At 35.7% G+C, this 18,348-nt stretch overlaps 2 protein-coding genes across 7 annotated transcripts in view; both read right to left on the reverse strand.

The window, feature by feature from the left end:
* Positions 1 to 18,348, reverse strand: part of LOC126937587 (acyl carrier protein, mitochondrial-like) — a 398,652-nt gene that overhangs the window by 251,023 nt on the left and 129,281 nt on the right. Inside the window, exon 1 of one of the 2 annotated variants that reach the window (XM_050761134.1) lies at positions 14,087 to 14,090. The exons of the other annotated variant lie outside the window; for it this stretch is intronic. The gene's annotated coding sequence lies outside the window, so the exon portion shown is untranslated. Of the gene's footprint in view, positions 1 to 14,086; positions 14,091 to 18,348 lie in introns of those variants that run through there. 2 annotated transcript variants of the gene reach the window in all.
* The window catches only part of KDM4C (lysine demethylase 4C), a 416,349-nt gene that overhangs the window by 148,689 nt on the left and 249,312 nt on the right, over positions 1 to 18,348 (reverse strand). For all 5 annotated transcript variants that reach the window (XR_007719783.1, XM_050761129.1, XM_050761128.1 and 2 more), the window contains 3 exons: positions 14,587 to 14,768; positions 12,435 to 12,648; positions 10,509 to 10,585 (listed from right to left, as the gene is read on the reverse strand). Coding sequence is in view for 4 of the 5 variants with exons in the window: in XM_050761129.1 (XP_050617086.1) it covers positions 10,509 to 10,585; positions 12,435 to 12,648; positions 14,587 to 14,768 (473 nt within the window). In the remaining variant the exon portion in view is untranslated. The remainder of the gene's footprint in view (positions 1 to 10,508; positions 10,586 to 12,434; positions 12,649 to 14,586; positions 14,769 to 18,348) is intronic.

The raw sequence follows: 18,348 nt of genomic DNA on the forward strand, positions 1-18,348 counted from the left end.
AGTCCTTTCAAATACCTGGAAAGCCTTCCCAAGGAGAATGGGTACAAACCAGCCTAGGCTTGGAAGACTACAGTAAATACCTAACTCTTCAGTGCACAGACTGATGAACATCCATAAGCATCAAGACAATCCAGGAAAACATGATCTCACCAAGTAAACTAAATAAAGCCCCAGGGGCCAGTCCTGGAGAAACCCAGATATGTGACCTCTCAAAGAATTCAAACTAACTGTTGTGAGTAAACGCAAAGAAATTCAACATAACACAAGGAAGGAATTCAAAATTGTATCAGATAAATTTAACAAAGAAATTGAAATAATTAAAAAGAATCAAGTAGAAATTCTGAGTTGAAAAATGCTACTGACATTGAAGAAAGCATCAAAGTTTTATAAGGACAGAAGTGATCAAGCAGAAGAAAGAACTAGTGAACTTGAAGACAGGTTATTTGAAAATACACAGTCAGAGGAGACAAAAGAAGAAAGAATAAAAACCAATGAAGCACACCTACAGGATCAAGAAAGCCTCAAAAGGGCAAATCTAAGAGTTACTGGCCTTAAAGCTGAGGCAGAAAAACAGATAAGGGTAGAAAGTTGGTCAAGAGGAATAATAACAGAGAACTTCCCAAACCTAGGAATGATATCAATGTCAAAGTACAAGAAGGTTACAGAATACCAAGCAGATCTAACCCAAAGAAGACTATCTCAAGGCTTTTAATAATCAAACTCCCAAAGGTCATGGGGAAAAAAAGGATCCTAAAAGCAGCAAAAGAAAAGAAAAAAATAACATTCAATGGAGCTCCAAATATGTCCATCTGGCAGCAGATTTTTCAGTGAAAACCTAACAGGCCAGGAGAGAGTGTCATGACATATTTAAAGTGCTGAAAAAAAAAAACATTTATCCTAAAATAGTATAACTGGTGAAAATATCCTCTGAACGTGAAGGAGAAGTAAAGACTTTGCCATACAAACAAAACCTGAGGGATTTCATAAACATCAGACCTGTTCTACAATAAATGCTAAAGGGAATTTATCTTTTTCTTTCTTTTTTTTTTTGAGATGGAGTCTCACACTGTCACCCAGGCTGCAGTGCAGTGGTGCAATCTCAGCTCACTGCAACCTTCATCTCCTGGGTTCTCCTGCCTCAGCCCCACAGGTAGGTGGGATCACAGGTGCCCGCCAAAACACCTGGCTAATTTTCTATATTTTTAGTAGAGATGGGGTTGTGCCACATTTTCCAGGATGGTCTCCAACTCCTGACCTCAAGCGATCAGCCCACCTCAGCCTTCCAAAGTGCTGAGATTACAGGCATGAGCCACCGTGCCCAGCCTGCAAGTTTTTCAATCAGAAAGAAAAGGAGGTTGATGAGTAATAAGAAATCAACTGAAGGTACAAAACTCACTGGTAATAGTAAGTACACAGAAACATGCAGCACATTATAAACACTGTAAATGTAGTATATAAAATACTCTGATCTTAAGGAGAAAGACTAAAAGATGAACCAATCAAAAATAATAATGACAACTTTTCAAGACATAGAAATTATAATGAGATATAAACAGAGACAACAAAAAGTTAAAAAGCAAGGGGCTAAAGTGTAGAGCTTTTATTGGTTTTATTTTTCCTTCTGTGTGTTTTTGTCTATGCAGTGTTAAGTGGTTATCAGCTTAAAATAATAGGTTGTAAGACAGTATTTGTAAGACTTGTCATAACCTCAAATCAAAAACCATATAACATATACCTAAAAAATAAAAAGGAAGAAATTAAATCATACCACAAGACAAAATCATCTTCAATAAAAGGAAGAAATGAAGGAATGAAGAAAAGAAGACCACAAAACAAGCAAGACAAACAATATAATGGCAGAACATATCCTTACTTCTCAATAACAATGGAAATGCACTAAACTCTCAAATCAAAAGACACAGAGTGGCTCTGAATGGATAAAAAAAATAAAATAAAATAACAAGACCCAATGATCTGTTGTCTACAAGAAACACAGTTCACTTATAAAGACACGCATAGACTGAAAATAAGCAGATGAAAAAAAGATATTCCATGGCAACAAAAGCAAAAAAGAGCTGGAGTAGCTACACTTGTATCAGAAAAAATAGATTCCAAGACAAAAACTCTAAGAAGAGACAAATAAGGTCACTATATTATAATAATACAGAGGTCAACTGAGTAAGAGAATATAACAATTATAAATATATATGCATTCAACAGTGGAGCACCTAGATATATGAAAAAAATATTAGAGATAAAAAGAGAGATAGACTTCAATACAGTAACAGCTGGAGACATCAACTCACCACATTCAGCAATGGACAGATCCTCCAGATAGAAAAGTAACAAAGAAACATCACACTTAATCTACACTATAGACCAAAAGGACCTAACAGATATTCACAGAACACTTCATACAAAGGTCACAAGATACACGTTCTTTTCCTCTGCACACAGATCATTCTCAAAGATAGGTCATGTTAGGTCACAAAACATGTCTTCAAACATTCAAAAAAAAGTGAAATAATATCAAGCATCTTCTTTGGCCATAATGGAATAAAAATAGAAATAAATGACAAAAAGAATTTTGGAAGACGTACAAATGCATGGAAATTAAACAATATGTTTTGAAAGACCAGTGAGTCCGTGTAGAAACTAAGAAGGAAATTGAAAACTTTCTTAAAACAAACGATAACAGAAACACAACATATAAAATCTATGGGATACAGCGAAAGCAGTACTAAGAGGAATGTTTACAGCTGTAAGAGCTTATATAAAAAAAGGAGAAAAACTCAAATAAACAACCTAACAATGCATCTTAAAAAACTAGAAAAGCAAGAGCAAACCAAACACAAAATTAGAAGAAAAACAATAATAAAGATCAGAGTAGAAATAAATGAATTTGAAATGAGAATACAACAGATCAACAAAATAAAAAGATGTTTTTTAAAAAGAAAGAAAAACAAAACTGACAAACCTCCACCCAGACTAAGAAAAAAGGAGAGAAGATCCAAATAATTAAAATTGGAGATAAAAAAGGAGACATTACAACTGATACTACAGAAATTCAAAGGATCACTAGTAGCTACTAGGAGCAACTATATGCCAATAAATAGGAAAATCTAGAAGAAATGCATAAATTCCGAGAAATATTCAACCTACTAAGATCGAACCACAAAGAAATCCAAAACCCAAACAGACCAATAACAAGTAACGAGATCAAAGCCATAATAAAAAGGTCTCCCAGTGAAGAAAAGCCTAGGACCCAATGGCTTCACTGCTGAATTCTACCAAACATTTAAATAAGAATATCAATCCTACTTAAACTCTTCCAAAAAGTAGAAGAGGAGGGAAAACTTCCAAGCTCACTCTGTGAGGCCAGAATTACCCTGATACCAAAACCAGAAAAATGAAACATCAAAAAAAGAAAACCACAGCCAATAGCCCTGATGAACACTGATGCAGAAATCTTCAACAAAACACTAGCAAACCAAATTCAACAACACGTTAAAAAGATCATTCACCATGACCAAGTGGGATTTATCCCAGGAATACAAGGATGATTCAACATATGCAAATCAATCAATGTGATACATCATATCATTAGAATGAAGAAGAAAAACCATATGATCATCACAATTGATGCTGAAAAAGCATTTGATAAAGTCCAACATCGCTTCATGAAAACCCTCAAAAAACTGGGTACAGAAGGTACATACCTCAATACAATAAAAGCCATATATGACCAACTCACAGCTAGTATTATTTTAAATGGTGAAACACTGAAAGCCTTTTCTCTAAGACCTGAAACAAAACAAGGATTCCTACTTTCAACACTGTTATTCAACACAGTACTGGAAATCCTAGCCAGCGCAATCAGACTCCCCCCAAAAAAAAAGAAAAGAAAAGAAAGAAAGAAAAGAAATAAAGGGTTTGCAAATTGGAAAGGAAGAATTCAAATTATCCTTGTTTGCAGATGATATAATCTTGCACTTGAAGAAACTTGAAGACTCCGAAAAACTATTAGAACTGATAAATTCAGTAAAGGTGCAGAAAATCAACATATAAAAATCAGAGCATTTCTATACACCGACAGTGAACAATCTAAAAAAGAAATCAAGATACTAATCCTATTGACAGTAGCTACAAAGAAAAGTAAATATCTAGGATTTAACTTGACCAGAGAAGTGAAAGATCTCTACAATGAAAACTATAAAACACTGATGCAAAAAATTGAAGAGGAAACAAAAAATGGAAAGATAATCCATGTTCATGAACTGGAAGAATCAATACTATTAAAATGTCCATACTACCCAAAGCTATCTAAAGATTCAGTATAATCCCTATCAAAATACTAAAGACATTCTTCTCAGAAAAAGAAAAAAAAAATCCTAAAATTTATTTGGAATCACAAAAGACCTAGAACAGGCAAAACTATCCTAAGCAAAAAGAACAAAATGAAAGAATCATATTACCTAACTTGAAATTATAATACAGAGCTGTAATAACCAAAATGACATGGTAATGGCACAAAAATAGACACTTAGATCAGTGGAAGAGAATAGAGAATCCAGAGGTAAATCCATACATCTATAGTAAACTCATTTTCAACAAAGATGACAAGAATACACATTGGGAAAAGGACAGTCTCTTCAATAAATGATGCTGGGAAAACTAGATATTTATATGCAAATGAATGAAACTTGACCCCTATCTCTTCCCATATACAAAAATCAAATCAAAATGGATTACAGACTTAAATCTAAGATTTCAAACTATGAAACTACTGACAGAAAAATTTGGGGAAACTCTCCGGAATACTGGTCTGGGCAAAAATTTCTTGAGTAATACCCCACAAACACAGGCAACAAAGTAAAAATGGATAAATGGGATCACATCTAGCTTAAAAGCTTCTGCACAGCAAAGAAAAACACAAAGTGAAAAGACAACCCACAGAAAGAGAGAAAATATTTGCAAACAACCCATCTGACAAAGGAGTAATAACTAGAATATAAAAGGAGCTCAAACACTATAGGAAAGATATCTAATAATCTGATTTTTAAAATGGGCAAAAGATCTGAATTGACATTTCTCAAAAGAAAATATACGAATGACAGCCCGGGCATGGTGGCTCATGCCTGTAATACCAGCACTTTGGGAGGCGGAGGAAGGCAGATCACCTGAGGTCAGGAGTTCGAGACCAGCCTGGCCAACATGGTGAAACCCCATCTCTACTAAAAATACAAAAATTAGCTGGGCGTGGTGGCATGCACCTGTAATCCCAGCTACCCAGGAGACTGATGCAGGAGAATTGCTAGAACCCGGGAGGCAGAGGTTGCAGTGAGCCAGGATTGTACCACTACACTGCAGCCTAGGCCATAGAGCAAGACTCTGTCTCAAAAAAAATATATATATACACACACACACACACACACACACACACACACACATATATATGACAAACAGGTATATGAAAAGGTGCTCAACCATTGACATTCTTCACAAAATTAGAAAAAACTAACTGAACACATGAAGCTAGAGACTAGGAGGATGGTTACCAGAGGCTAGCAAGGGTAGTGGGGATGGGGGAAATGGAAATGGTTAATGGGTACAAAAAAGAAAAAAAAAAAAAACCCACAAAATGAAAACACTTAGTATTTGCTACACAACAAGGTAACTACAGAATTGTACATTTTAAAGTAACTGGATTGTTTGTAACACAAAGCATAAATGCTTGAAATGACGTATACCCCATTTAACCTGATGTGGTTATTATGTATTGCATGCCTGTATCAAAGTATCTCATGTAACACATAAATATATATACCTATGACATACCCAAAAAAATTACAAATAAAAATATTTTTTACAAAGTAGTGAGATGCGTATGAAAAGTCAAAATAATGAGACGCAGATACTAATATCGGAGTATTGACTTTTGATACCTAAAATTTGGATTTGGTAATGTTTGGAATGTGCTCTAAAATGATTATACAAAAAAGGAGGAAAATTTGCTCCAAAAAGAATGATATAAATAGACCAAAAAGGGTTTAATCCAACAAAGCTGAAAATGAAATAATAAAGCTGGTTTACAAGCCATAAGTCAAACGCTATAGCTGTCAGATAGTTGTGTCTATTTATTTGGGTAATACCGAAATAGGGTAAGGCAGGGACTCAAAGAGATGACATATAATTAGAATCATGAAATATATAAACTGTATCCAAGGATAGACAGTTATGTGTGTTCTTTGTATCATTTCATTTCAGTTGAGGTTGGGCATACAGCCATAATCTTAGAATCCAAATTAGGGTACAATAAAAAAAATTGTAACTAATCTCTCCTCAAGCATATGCAATTGAAGCTGCAATATACATTTTGGTTTTTATTTTAATGGACGTGAATGGAAAAGTAAGAAAATGGGAGCACAATGAATCAGAGTGAGGTCTGAAGCTAATCTTTAGAAATGGTGAGGACACAGAAAGTCACAGATAAAGATCGAGCCTATGTCACTATGATCTCTGTCTTCCTAATTTGAGCCCAGAGTGACATCTAGTCTTTAAAATTGGAAATTAAAAAGAGAGCTGATCTATGATTACTGACTCCAGCCATGCATACACCCTCCACTTTCTTTTTTGCTCAGGCTGAAGCTGAAAAAATTACTACATTTTAACATGAATTTATTTATTTATGTCTGGGAATGGGTGAAATAATAAGATGTCTTTGATTCTAAAATATTAACTCTATGATATAGTACTCTTATAGTCTCTCTTTTTAAAAAGAATCTTTAAAAAATAGAACCACCACATACAATTCTCATATACCTCATAAAAAATGAACACGAGGTGTTCAACAGCACTTACCATAAAAGAAAACACCAACCGAACAATTACATTTGTTGTATAATCATGTGTCTCAAACTAAATATCCTATAGGAATATTTTACATTCTTGATGAACAACCTCACCTTCACAAGGCAGGTTTCTTTAAAAAAATTCCAGGAAATTAGGAATGACAGTTAGTGAACTACAGGCCACCAATGAAATATCATCTGGCTTCAGCTGCACTATTTGATTTCCATGAGCTCCTTTAGAGCCCTTTATTTACAAGGAGGCTAGGGCTCCTCTGGAGTATAAACCTGAAGATACGAGATTGATTGCTGAAGAAGTCAGTTTTAAGAATACTTTTAAAATGCAATCATTGCAGCCATAAAATTTAAAGAAATCATACTTAAGTGTTTAGTAAAAATTAATATTGCAACACTCACTGCCACACTAAATCAGAGGGTTAAAGTCAGAATATCAATACTGTCAGTTACTCTTCTACAATACTTAAACTTCATTCAACTATTTTTCAACAGAAATAGGAATGCAGCTTCATAGAAAAAGTATACTCAAATGGATACGCTGAAAAAACAATTGGAATCCACTGTGAATTCAGATCATTTACAGGTAGAAATAAATTATGTAGGTCTAAAAATCATTGTAATGTTATATTCAAGAGTTCCCAGTTCAACTGTAAATTGATAGAGATTTACATAGTTTCAATATTAAAATAAAAATGGCAAGATTGTATTTTTTGAGGGGACAAGGAGTTAAAATTAATAGAAAGATGCTTTAAATCTATTCCAAAGAGTGATTAATTGTAGTATTTTCTGTATGAAACATGCTACATGAAAACAGCATAATCAATCAGAACAGCTTTAGAATCAGGGTGAGTGGCCTAGACCTGGCCCTGGGTCTGCCATGCAAAGGACAATGGTACCTTGGACAACAGGACTGCTCAGTGTGTGAGCACAGGAGCCAGGCAGTAACTGTGGATGGAACAGAGAACTCTTAATGCCTTGGTGAGCTGATCACATAATCTCTAATTTCTAAATTTATGATTCAGGGCAAAGGAGAGAACATCACTGGCCAAACTGATTCTGCAATACTTTATGGTGGCTCATGTACTAGGAATAGGACCTATATAATAAATAAGAGCTTGATATATTTATATAGTCAAGATTAGAAGCAGGACTTCCTGGCTGTGTTAAATATGTCTTACATTTATTAACATAATAATCACATGAAAGGAAAATACGGTCATGTGTCACATAAACACATTTTGGTCAAAGATGGACTGCATACATGACAGTAGTCCCATAAGATTGTAAGGCTGTTTTTCTTTTGTGCCTTTTCTATGTTTAGGTACACAAATACTTACCATTGTGTTACAATTGCCTACACTACTCAGGACAGTAGTAGCAATAGGCTACATCGTATAGCCTAGGTGTGTAGCAGGCTATACCATCCACGTTTGTGTCAGTACACTGTATTATGTTCACACAATGACAAAACTGCCAACGATGCATTACTCAGAATGTATCCCTATCATTAAGCAATGCATAAATGGACCAAAATGTTTTCTGGGCCCACTGATGTAGTGACTTCTTAAATGGGAGATAAAACCTCTAACATTAAAATATACCAGATTATTCAGACCATAAAGAGTGTCCATATTTTCCTCCCTTCTTTCACTCCCCAAAGTGAATGCCAGCAATAAAATCATCCAGAAAGACACCCCTCTCAGACTTACTGAGAACTAAATATACACAGTCATGACAAAAATTTTCATCATGTAAGGCGTATTCTTTATATTGTCATTCAGGTTTTTAACTTCAGTTGCAAGGAAGTATAATTCTCTGTCATTAGAGATCATTGAGGAATAAAGTAAATGCTGCTATTACAGCTGAAATCATCAAGCTGAGCACCTGCTCTGAGATCATGAGTGAGGGATACACTGCTGAGGTCTGATTGTTCTTCACTTTCAAGAATGTTCTGATTCCTTTTGAAAGACAATTTTTAAGAAAAATTAAGGTAAAACTAACAGTAACAAAGTTGACATAGATTGTTGGAATGAAAATCAAAGATTCGAAGTAAGCTAAATTTTTATATTATTATTATTATTATTATTATTATTATTTTCTTCTGCCCCCAAAAATCTGCAGGAAAGTAGTAAGGTAAATTTTTAACAAGGTCTTTAGGAAAAACAATTTAGGTCAAGTCAATTCTTTGTCTCTAAATGGGGGATCATTTGTTATTAAATGTTCTGTCTAAAATTCACAGCAATGCCTAGTACAGACCAGAAACTCTAGAATGTACTAAGGTATAAATGTAAGGATGAGTAAGTGGGGAAAGACCTTATGCTAGTTGAAAAGTTGGATATGACATCAGGCCCAGTGGCTGATGCCTATAACCCCAGCACTTCAGGAGGCCAAAGTGAGAGGCTCACTTGAGCCCAGGAGTTTGAGAACAGCCTGGGCAACATAGTGAGACCTTGTCTCTACAAAAGAATTAAAAAATTAGCCAGGCATGGTGGCGCATGCCTGTAGTCCCAGCTACCCAGGAGGCTGAGGTGCGAAGATCACTTGAGCCCAGGAGTTCAAGATTGCGGTGAGCCATAATTGCACCACTGCACTCCAGTCTGGATGACAGAGTGAGACCCTGTCTCAAAAAAAGAAAAATAAATGTTGGATATGAACATGGTTTATTCAGGGGTCACTGAGGATCCCCTACCTTGTTACTTGAAATACTTTTCAAGTATTGCAAAATAGGGACGGACAAGAAAATGAAGCAAAATTCTGAAGCCTTGAAAACGTAAATGTGGACACGATAAACTGACAGTCCCTGCAGGTTCCTAAGTAGAGGACTGACACCAGAAATTTACCTAAGAGTTGGGCACGGTGGCTCACGGCTGCAATCTTAGCATTTTGGGAGGCCGAGGCAGGTGGATCACCTGAGGTCAGGAGTTCAAGACCAGCCTGACCAACAAGGTGAAACCCTGTCTCTTAAAAATACAAAAATTAGCGAGGCATGGTGGCAGGTGCCTGTAGTCCCAGATACTCAGGAGGCTGAGGCAGGAGAATTGCTTAACCTGGGAGGCAGAGGTTGCAATGAGCTGATATCACGCCACTGCACTCCAGCCTGGGCAACGGAGAGAGACTCCATCTCAAAAAAAAAAAAAAAAAAGGACCAGGAGTGGTGGCTCCCTCCTGTAATCCCAGCATTTTGGGAGGCCGAGGCAAGCAGATCATGAGGTCAGGAGATCAAAAACATCCTGGTTAACACATTGAAACCCTGTCTCTACTAAAAATACAAAAAATTAGCCAGGTGTGGTGGCGGGTGCCTGTAGTCTCAGCTACTTGGGAGGCTGAGGCAGAAGAATGGTGTGGACCTGGAAGGCGGAGCTTGTAGTGAGTCAACATCTCGCCACTGTGCTCCAGTCTGGGTGACAAGAGTGAGACTAAGTCTCAAAAAAAAAAAAAGAAAAGAAATTTACCTAATATTTCTACAATGGATATAGAACCACCAGATAACATGCTTTTGAGAGGGAAGACTAGAAACACAAGGAAGTGTGGAATTGCATCTATAAGCACCTGAACAATCTTATCTTTTTCATTAGACTCAAATGTGACCACCATGGGTGGGGTGGGAAGAAAGATTAAGCAATACTAAAATAAGCCACTTACTGCTGTCCACGCATTTCTTTTGCACCGGGCACACAGCCATCCATCACAGATCTCATGAGAAGGAATACCATAACAACCTATAAAATAATAGTATGTATCCATGCATTAGGTCTTTTTCACCTTTAAAATATTGCAGATCTCAGTACTGAAATAAATAAAAATGGAACACTAGCCTACCATACTGTCTTGATTCTCACTGTATAGAACAAAACATAAGCAAGGTGAATGTGAGTCTTATTGATAACTAACACAATAGTTATAGAGAATACTTATGGAACATCTTGAATGGGTAATAAAATTTTAAAATGTCAAGTCTACTAATTTGTTCACACACAGACATCTCAAAATAAGTTGCAATCCACGGGGCAAAGTTTAAGGAAATGTTAAAAATAATACAATAAATATACTGTGACCTAATATTATTAAATTAATTTAAATTTTGAAGTAATTTAAAATTACTTCAAAAATTAAGTCTAACTACCTTCAACCTCAATGATAAGGCAAATGTTGCAAATTCAGAGTTAGCAATGAAGGAATATTTTCAATTCAATTTGTCTATTCAGCTCATGCCTGACCCAAAATAACTATCTAAGGTGATGGCTGATTATGCAAATATACATAGCAATTACATGGCATCAAGGAACACATGTCACTCTGACTTCTTGAGATAAGAGAATTTTGAAATATTTAAATGAGTAATTTTTAATATTTCTGATATTAAAACCCCCTCCTTATAGGAGGGTTAAGATTTAATGAGTAATTTTTGAAAATTTCTGTAACATTTGAGATGGAAACAAAATAACAGAAATGTAATTTCCCGAGAAAAAAATCTATCATAGTTAACCATGTCCATGAAATAATGAGTTAAAGCATATGTGTATAAAATAGTATGGTTACACTGCATAGCTGCTACATTCAGGAATCAGATTATATCCCAATTATTTTGTGTCCTGGTGCTTTACCTATTGTATACACATAACAATGTAAGGTGTGTATATGCATGTGTGTGTGTTCCAAATTGCCTTCAATACGAAAACAAGATGGCTATTATTATATTTCAAGCAGATACTATTTAAATCCTTTAAGTAGATAGTATCTAATCAATCAATAAATGATAAATGACGAAGTTGTTTCAACCCTAATATAAAGCAATTATTACTCTGAGGTAAATACAGAAGATAGTATCTATATTATAAACCATTCAAACTACATTGACAGAGGACAGGCCATACCTAAGTGAGTTACTAGAATTATGTGATTTGGTAAGATCTGGAATATTAAAATGCCTTAAAATACAGTTGTAGTATATGAGATCCCTTTTACATATTTCATAGGATTTACATGGCAGATCAATAAATGTTTACCACTTATCCAACTGTTAAAAATAATAAATTGAGATAGGTGTGGAGACTATCTCAGTCCAGGGGTAAAACAACTGTAATGAGTGTTCTCCCCTGGAAAGCAATAGAGATTTCCACCCTTACGAATGAAAAAAAGTTAACTCAATACAACAATTCTGAGAATAACCAAAGGAACATCCATTTCTCTTTTAAAAGTCACAAAGAAAAACAGTCTTCAACAATATCAGACTTTCAAATTAAGTTTTTATAAACTAGATCTTAAAGTAAGTAAAATTCAAGTATGTGAAAGGAACCCCATGATAACTCCTCACCTGAACCCCAAACAAACAAACCAACAAAAAAAAAAACCCAGACCTGCTCTCCACTGATACTACACGAAAGTGGTGAAAAAAAGATGAATATACTAACTCATACTTTTACTAGAAGAAATGTGAAAAAGAATGATATAACCATGAAGAATGCCAATAGTCCATGCAACAGATCTGACAGGTTCCAAAAACGTGAGAAATAAAGATGATGTGAAATGCTGAAAAGCCAGTGATTGATGAATTATAGATCCATTTACTTGCATGAACCCGTACGCAGCACTTTGCACAGGAAATCAGAAGACTTGTTCCATCCTCTTCAAGGAAGGCATTGGGTGGAGAATATTCTATATTTTCTTCACTATAAATAAAACACATCTCTGGTATAAGGGGCTTAGTCTTTCCTTCCAACGTAATGACTTCATCTAATTTTGTCTCCCATCTAGCATCATTTTCTTCATTGCTGCTATCTGGCTGAAAAACACAACGTTTCCACATGAGTGAAAAACATGGAAAAGAGCTCATCATTCTAGTCACTCAAATCCACTAACTCCTGTTCCAGACACTAACTTCTAACTTTTGTTCTTCCTGTTGTTCTCCTTGATCAAACTACTAGTTTTTTGGTTTTTGTTTTTTTTTTAAATCAACATTCCACCTCAGACTCCCACCCAAAAGCTAATCTGCAGGAACAGGACAATATTCTATCATGTCTGTTCATATAAGAAAGTGACTAGCTAATCAAATTGTGTCTTCCCAAAATTAGTTCATGGAAAGCATCAATTCTTTTGCTTCTTCATATGCACTAGGGTTAAGAGATCTGTTTTCATTTACTGAAGAATCATATTTTGCTACACTTGAAGGAGTGTACAAAGACCCAGTTTTAATCTGTGCAGCAGTATTAGGAGAGGCTTTAAGAATTTTTGCCTCATCACAATATTTGAAAGCGAGAGAGAGAGAACTGGCACATGTCACTAAATAAGAAAGAATAATGCATCAAACAAAACTATTACCTCACACCAAAAGATAGAAAAAACATTTAGTACATTTAGTATTTACTTGAAAGTATAAGTAATGAATTACCTCACAGATTTTATATTATTTTATGTTTTATACTGTATTATTTTATATTAAATCTCCACGAATCTTACGATTTTAGTTTGAATTTTTTCATTATTGAGACATATACAGATTATAATGTAGAAATAAGAATCAATAAGTAGCTAAAACCCAGAAATTTAATGACTAAAGGAAGAGAAAAATAATGTTTATCACTCACCAGTGCCACATTAAAAAACATGAAGGGAATAAATTATTTCCTCTGTTACAAAGGTCTGAAAATGTGAGATACCACACATTTTCTTGCTCTGAAATGTCTGAACAGAACAGTTTATTTTTATAAGGAACTCTAAGACAGACATAATCTTGAATAAAATATTTGTTTCTATAAATAAAAATATAACCCAAAACATAATGTTCATGTCAATATACTTCATAATCTATTGTACCTTAAAATGAACCACATAGTTCCACCCTTACAAGATTCCTAAAGATCATTTCAACTGTTTGAGTGCTGAGGACTGTGACCCTCCATTGGCTGAGGTGCTATCAGTATCATATCTATGGAATGATGCTGAAAACATCACCAAGCACAGCCAGCTGATGAGGATGAACTGGAAATTTCGTTTGTAGTGAGTCTTGGCTGTGTCTTTTGCATGTTCCACATGGGAAGGTGAAGAGACACTTAAAATTTGGACCTAGGGCTGACATTTCTATTATTTGAGAATGACATTTTCAAACAACAACCAAAAAAAACAGAGATAAACTTAAACAAGTTCTATCTTTGAAAGCTTCTACTATTTGTAAGCTTTAAGTTGTGTTTCTTGGTAAAAGAGGTAGAAAAGTTGAAAGTAACCCCCCCCCATGAAATAAAATAAGATACTCAGAAAAGATTTGGGAGACCAAAGTAGAAGGATCGCTTGAGGTCAGGAGCTCAAGACTAGCCTAGGCAAAATAGTAAGACCAAGTCGCCAGAAAAATTAAAAAATAAATTTAAAACATTAGGCAGGTATGGTGGCTCACACCTATAGTCCTAGCTACTGTGGAAGCTGAGGCAGAAGGATAGCTTGAGCCAGAGTACAAGCCTACGTGGGGTCATGATTATGCCACTGCACTTCAGCCTGGGCAACAGAGCACGACCCTATCTCAAAAGAAAAAGATAAAATATTTTCAGAAAAGTGTCTCCCAAGGAGAATGTAGAAAGTGTTTGTGGTTCTATGAAAGCCATCAGCTACCTAAGGATGTCTTCCTTCTTCTGTGCAAAGGAAGCCCACAACAATTTACAGTGATCTTGTGGTATGTGGTCACACGGAAAGCAGAGCAAAGAAGGCAACTGTGACAGCAGCTCCCCTTTACCTTATGGTATGGCATGAGCAGAGTGCAGATGGCACAGTGCGGCTTCATCCTGGCCACTGTTGCATTATACTCTTGTTCAGCTGCGAAGTTAGGGGACTTCGTCTGCCAAAGGTGGACGAGAGGTTTCGCCCAAGACTCTGTTTCTTCCACTTCCTCCTCAATGGACAAAACCTCAGGCAATTCTTAAGGGAGAAGGCAGGAAAATATCGTGAGCATGGGAACCAGGGAAAACAATCACCCTGAGTACAAAAAAAGCAAACATTCCACAGAATCTGTGATACTGAGGCCAGAAACCAAACCTATTTTGTCTTTCAAATACATCCTGAGAGAGCCAGAATAAGGGAAGTTGCCTTATAATCCTCCTCAAGCCTCAAAGCCTAGATCAGATCTCATGGCCAGACAACCACCGTCGTTTTGTGACCCTCCCCATCCCTACCAGAAATAATTACACTGTTCCCTCCTTCCCACATTACTCCTTCCGTGTCTCTACTGCTACGGTAAAAGCTCCAATACTAAAATAGGTTTGTGTGTATGAGATTATCTTCTAGTTATCAGAGTAATTCACAATCCAGAAACTACTTTGCCAATTTTTACTTTCTTCATCTAACATAGTACACGGCTCAATAAAAGTTTAATTGAACTTCACTGAATTAACTCCTGGGTTCAAGAATTTATTACAATTAACATTTTTACAGAGCAGCTATAAAGTGCCAAGCAATATACTGGCATTACACAGATATAAAAGAAAATCCCTAGTCAGATCTTCTCATTTGTTCCATAAAATACCCCTAGAGGGTCAAGTCTTTTAAATGTATATTTCTTTTTTCTTTTTCTTTCTTTCTTTTTTTTAAGATGGAGCTTTGCTCTTCATGCCTAGCTGGAGTATAATGGTGCCATCTCAGCTCACTGCAACCGCTGCCTCCGGGGTTCAAGCCACTCTACTGCTTCAGCCTTCCGAGTAGTTAGGATTACAGGCGCCCACCACCACGCCTGGCTAATTGTTTTTGTATTTTTAGTAGAGATGGAGTTTCACCACGTTGGCCAGGCTGATCTAGAACTCCTGACCTCAGGTGATCCACCCACCTCCGCCTGCCAAAGTGCTGGGATTACAGGCATGAGCCACCAAGCCTGGCCTAAAATGTATATTTCTTTACTCCACAAGAACAGCACTTTATAAAATCTTACAGAGCACCAGAAAAATACAGAAAGACACAACATGTTAGCAAAAAACTCTTCATGCCTATAGCAGAGGGCAGTACATCAGAGCAAGTGGCCAGAATAAAAGCTGCACCCAGTGTCTAGGGCTGTGACACATTCTAAACATCTGCATGAGTAGCTTTCATAGTCCGATAAATGAATACTGTAGAGCAATGTGCTTAACTACAAAGCACTGGTGAGTGAGTGTGTTCCAGCCCTTGCCATGTTGACTTACCTGTTTCAGAAAAAGTCAAATTAGATTTGCACTGATGGCAAAATGGGAAGGACTGAATGAGGCTGAAAATAACTCAAAATATGTCAAATGTCAACTGTAGCACAAAGGGTGGCATTATTATAATAATCATGTTATCATGGTTGTTGTTATTATTTTTACAATGGAAAACACTTGGTATTCACCCATGGGTAGAGTATTTGAAAACAAAACAAAAGATAAGAATCTTTGCCTATATTTGCAATAAAGTAATCTGACTCTAAATGTAAACTGTTTCTCGCAGCACTTGGCCTCACCATAATAGCAAAAGGAGATGGCTAAAAAATTATTATAGCACAGGATAGACTACAGCTAATTTTATGCATTTATGATTTAATACTGCACCTTTATATTTGGTTATATCCGTGTTTGTGTGCATATGTTGTGATAAATTTTAACTTTTTATAATAGATTTATGTTTATAGTAGTAAACGATAAAACAGTCTTGTATCTGCATATATTTTATGCATTCATGACCTATCTTTTTCTTTATTTTTTAAATATTTCCAGGCTATATGATTCATTTGTGAGTTTTTTCAAATTATTCCAAGTCTATGAGAAATGTTCTAATGTACTTATTGAAAAAAAATTGCATGTAAGTAGACCCAAACAATTCAAACCAGTGATGTTCAAGGAGTCAACTGGAATTGAAAGATAACCGCCATTCTCAAAACATGATCTGTGAACTCCAGGGGATGCACAATCCTGTTGCATGGCATCTGTATAGTCAAAACTACTTTCATAATAACGCACGTTATTTGACTATGTTACCCAGTTGAGATTTGTAACAGTGATACAAAAGCAGTAGAGAGTAAAATTGTTGGTGCCTCAGCATGAATCAAGTGGTACCAAAGGAATCATTATATTGACTACCTCATACTTACAGAGGTAACAAAAAGGCAGTTTCTCTTAGTAATGCCTTTGATGGGGGGAAGCATCAATTTTATTACATCTGTGGAAAAAAAGGAATGTATGCATAAAGTATTTCTGTGCACACTGAAGTTCAAGAGTAGTCTTTAGAAAAGCCCTTGTACAATTCATTGAACTGCGGATTGAATTGCCTGCCATTTTCATGGAATGCCACTTTTTCCATGAAAAAAATTATTAGCAGACAAACTACGGTCATTCAGACTTGGGTGGCTGGCAGGAATTCTCTTGAAAATAAACAAAAAAAACCTGTCAATTTTTTAAAAAACAACTAGAGTATTTGTCAACAATGATAAAAATCAAGCTTATAAGTCACAATTAAAATTTCTGGAAAATTTGTATCCATTACTGTAAGCTCAACAGATTCCAAATGCTTAAATCTGTCTCTGGTGGAAGTGATAATAATAATGAATGTAATTTTTTATATCATATAAAGAGATGCATCAACATCTAAAAGATCTGGATAACTCACATCTTTGTTTGCCAACGCATAGTAACAAAAATCATGCATGGATTAAAAAGCCACTTAAAATGCAAGACACACCAATGAACTTTCAGCTTAATAGAGTACAAAAAATTCACTGATATGATTTTAGGTTCCACACTGAAACTAAACTACTGTTTGTCAGGTTTTGATAAAGAGTCAAAGAAGAACGTCCCCTTAACTATCTAGAAAGGTTATTAAAATACTGCTTGCTCCCTTTCCAACCACATTATCTGGGGGAAGCCAAAATTTTCATCATATTCTTCAACCAAAACAACATAGTGCAAGAGATTGAATGCAGAAGCAAATAAAAGAATGCAGCTGTCTTTTATTAAATCCAATACTAAAGACATTTGAAAAAAATATAACATCTCCCAATCCTGCAGCCCCTGGTAACTAGCATCCTACTCTCTGCTTTTAGAAGTTTGATGTTTTTAGATTCCACATATAAGTGAGATCATGTGGTATCTGTCTTTCTGTTCCTGGTTCAATTCACTTAACATAATGTCCACCAGTTTCATTCATGGAGCAGCAAATGTCAGGATTTCCTTCTTTTATAAGGTTGAACAGTATTGGACTGTGTACACACACAATATTTTCCTTATCCATTCCTTGATTGATGGATACTTCAGATTTATTTCATATTGTACTTATTGTGAATAATGCTGACTGCACATGTAAGTGCAGATATCTCTTTGACATACGGATTTCATTTCTCTTACATCCTTTGGACATACCCAGATGGGGATTTCTGGATCAAAAGGTAAACCTATTTTTAATTTTGTTCAGGAATCTTCATACTGTTACCCATAATGGCTGTACTAATTTACATTCCCACCAACATTGTACAAAGTTTCCCATTTCTCTATATCCTAACCAACAC

This window comes from Macaca thibetana, chromosome 15, assembly GCF_024542745.1.
Source record: "Macaca thibetana thibetana isolate TM-01 chromosome 15, ASM2454274v1, whole genome shotgun sequence".
Taxonomy (NCBI): domain Eukaryota; kingdom Metazoa; phylum Chordata; class Mammalia; order Primates; family Cercopithecidae; genus Macaca; species Macaca thibetana.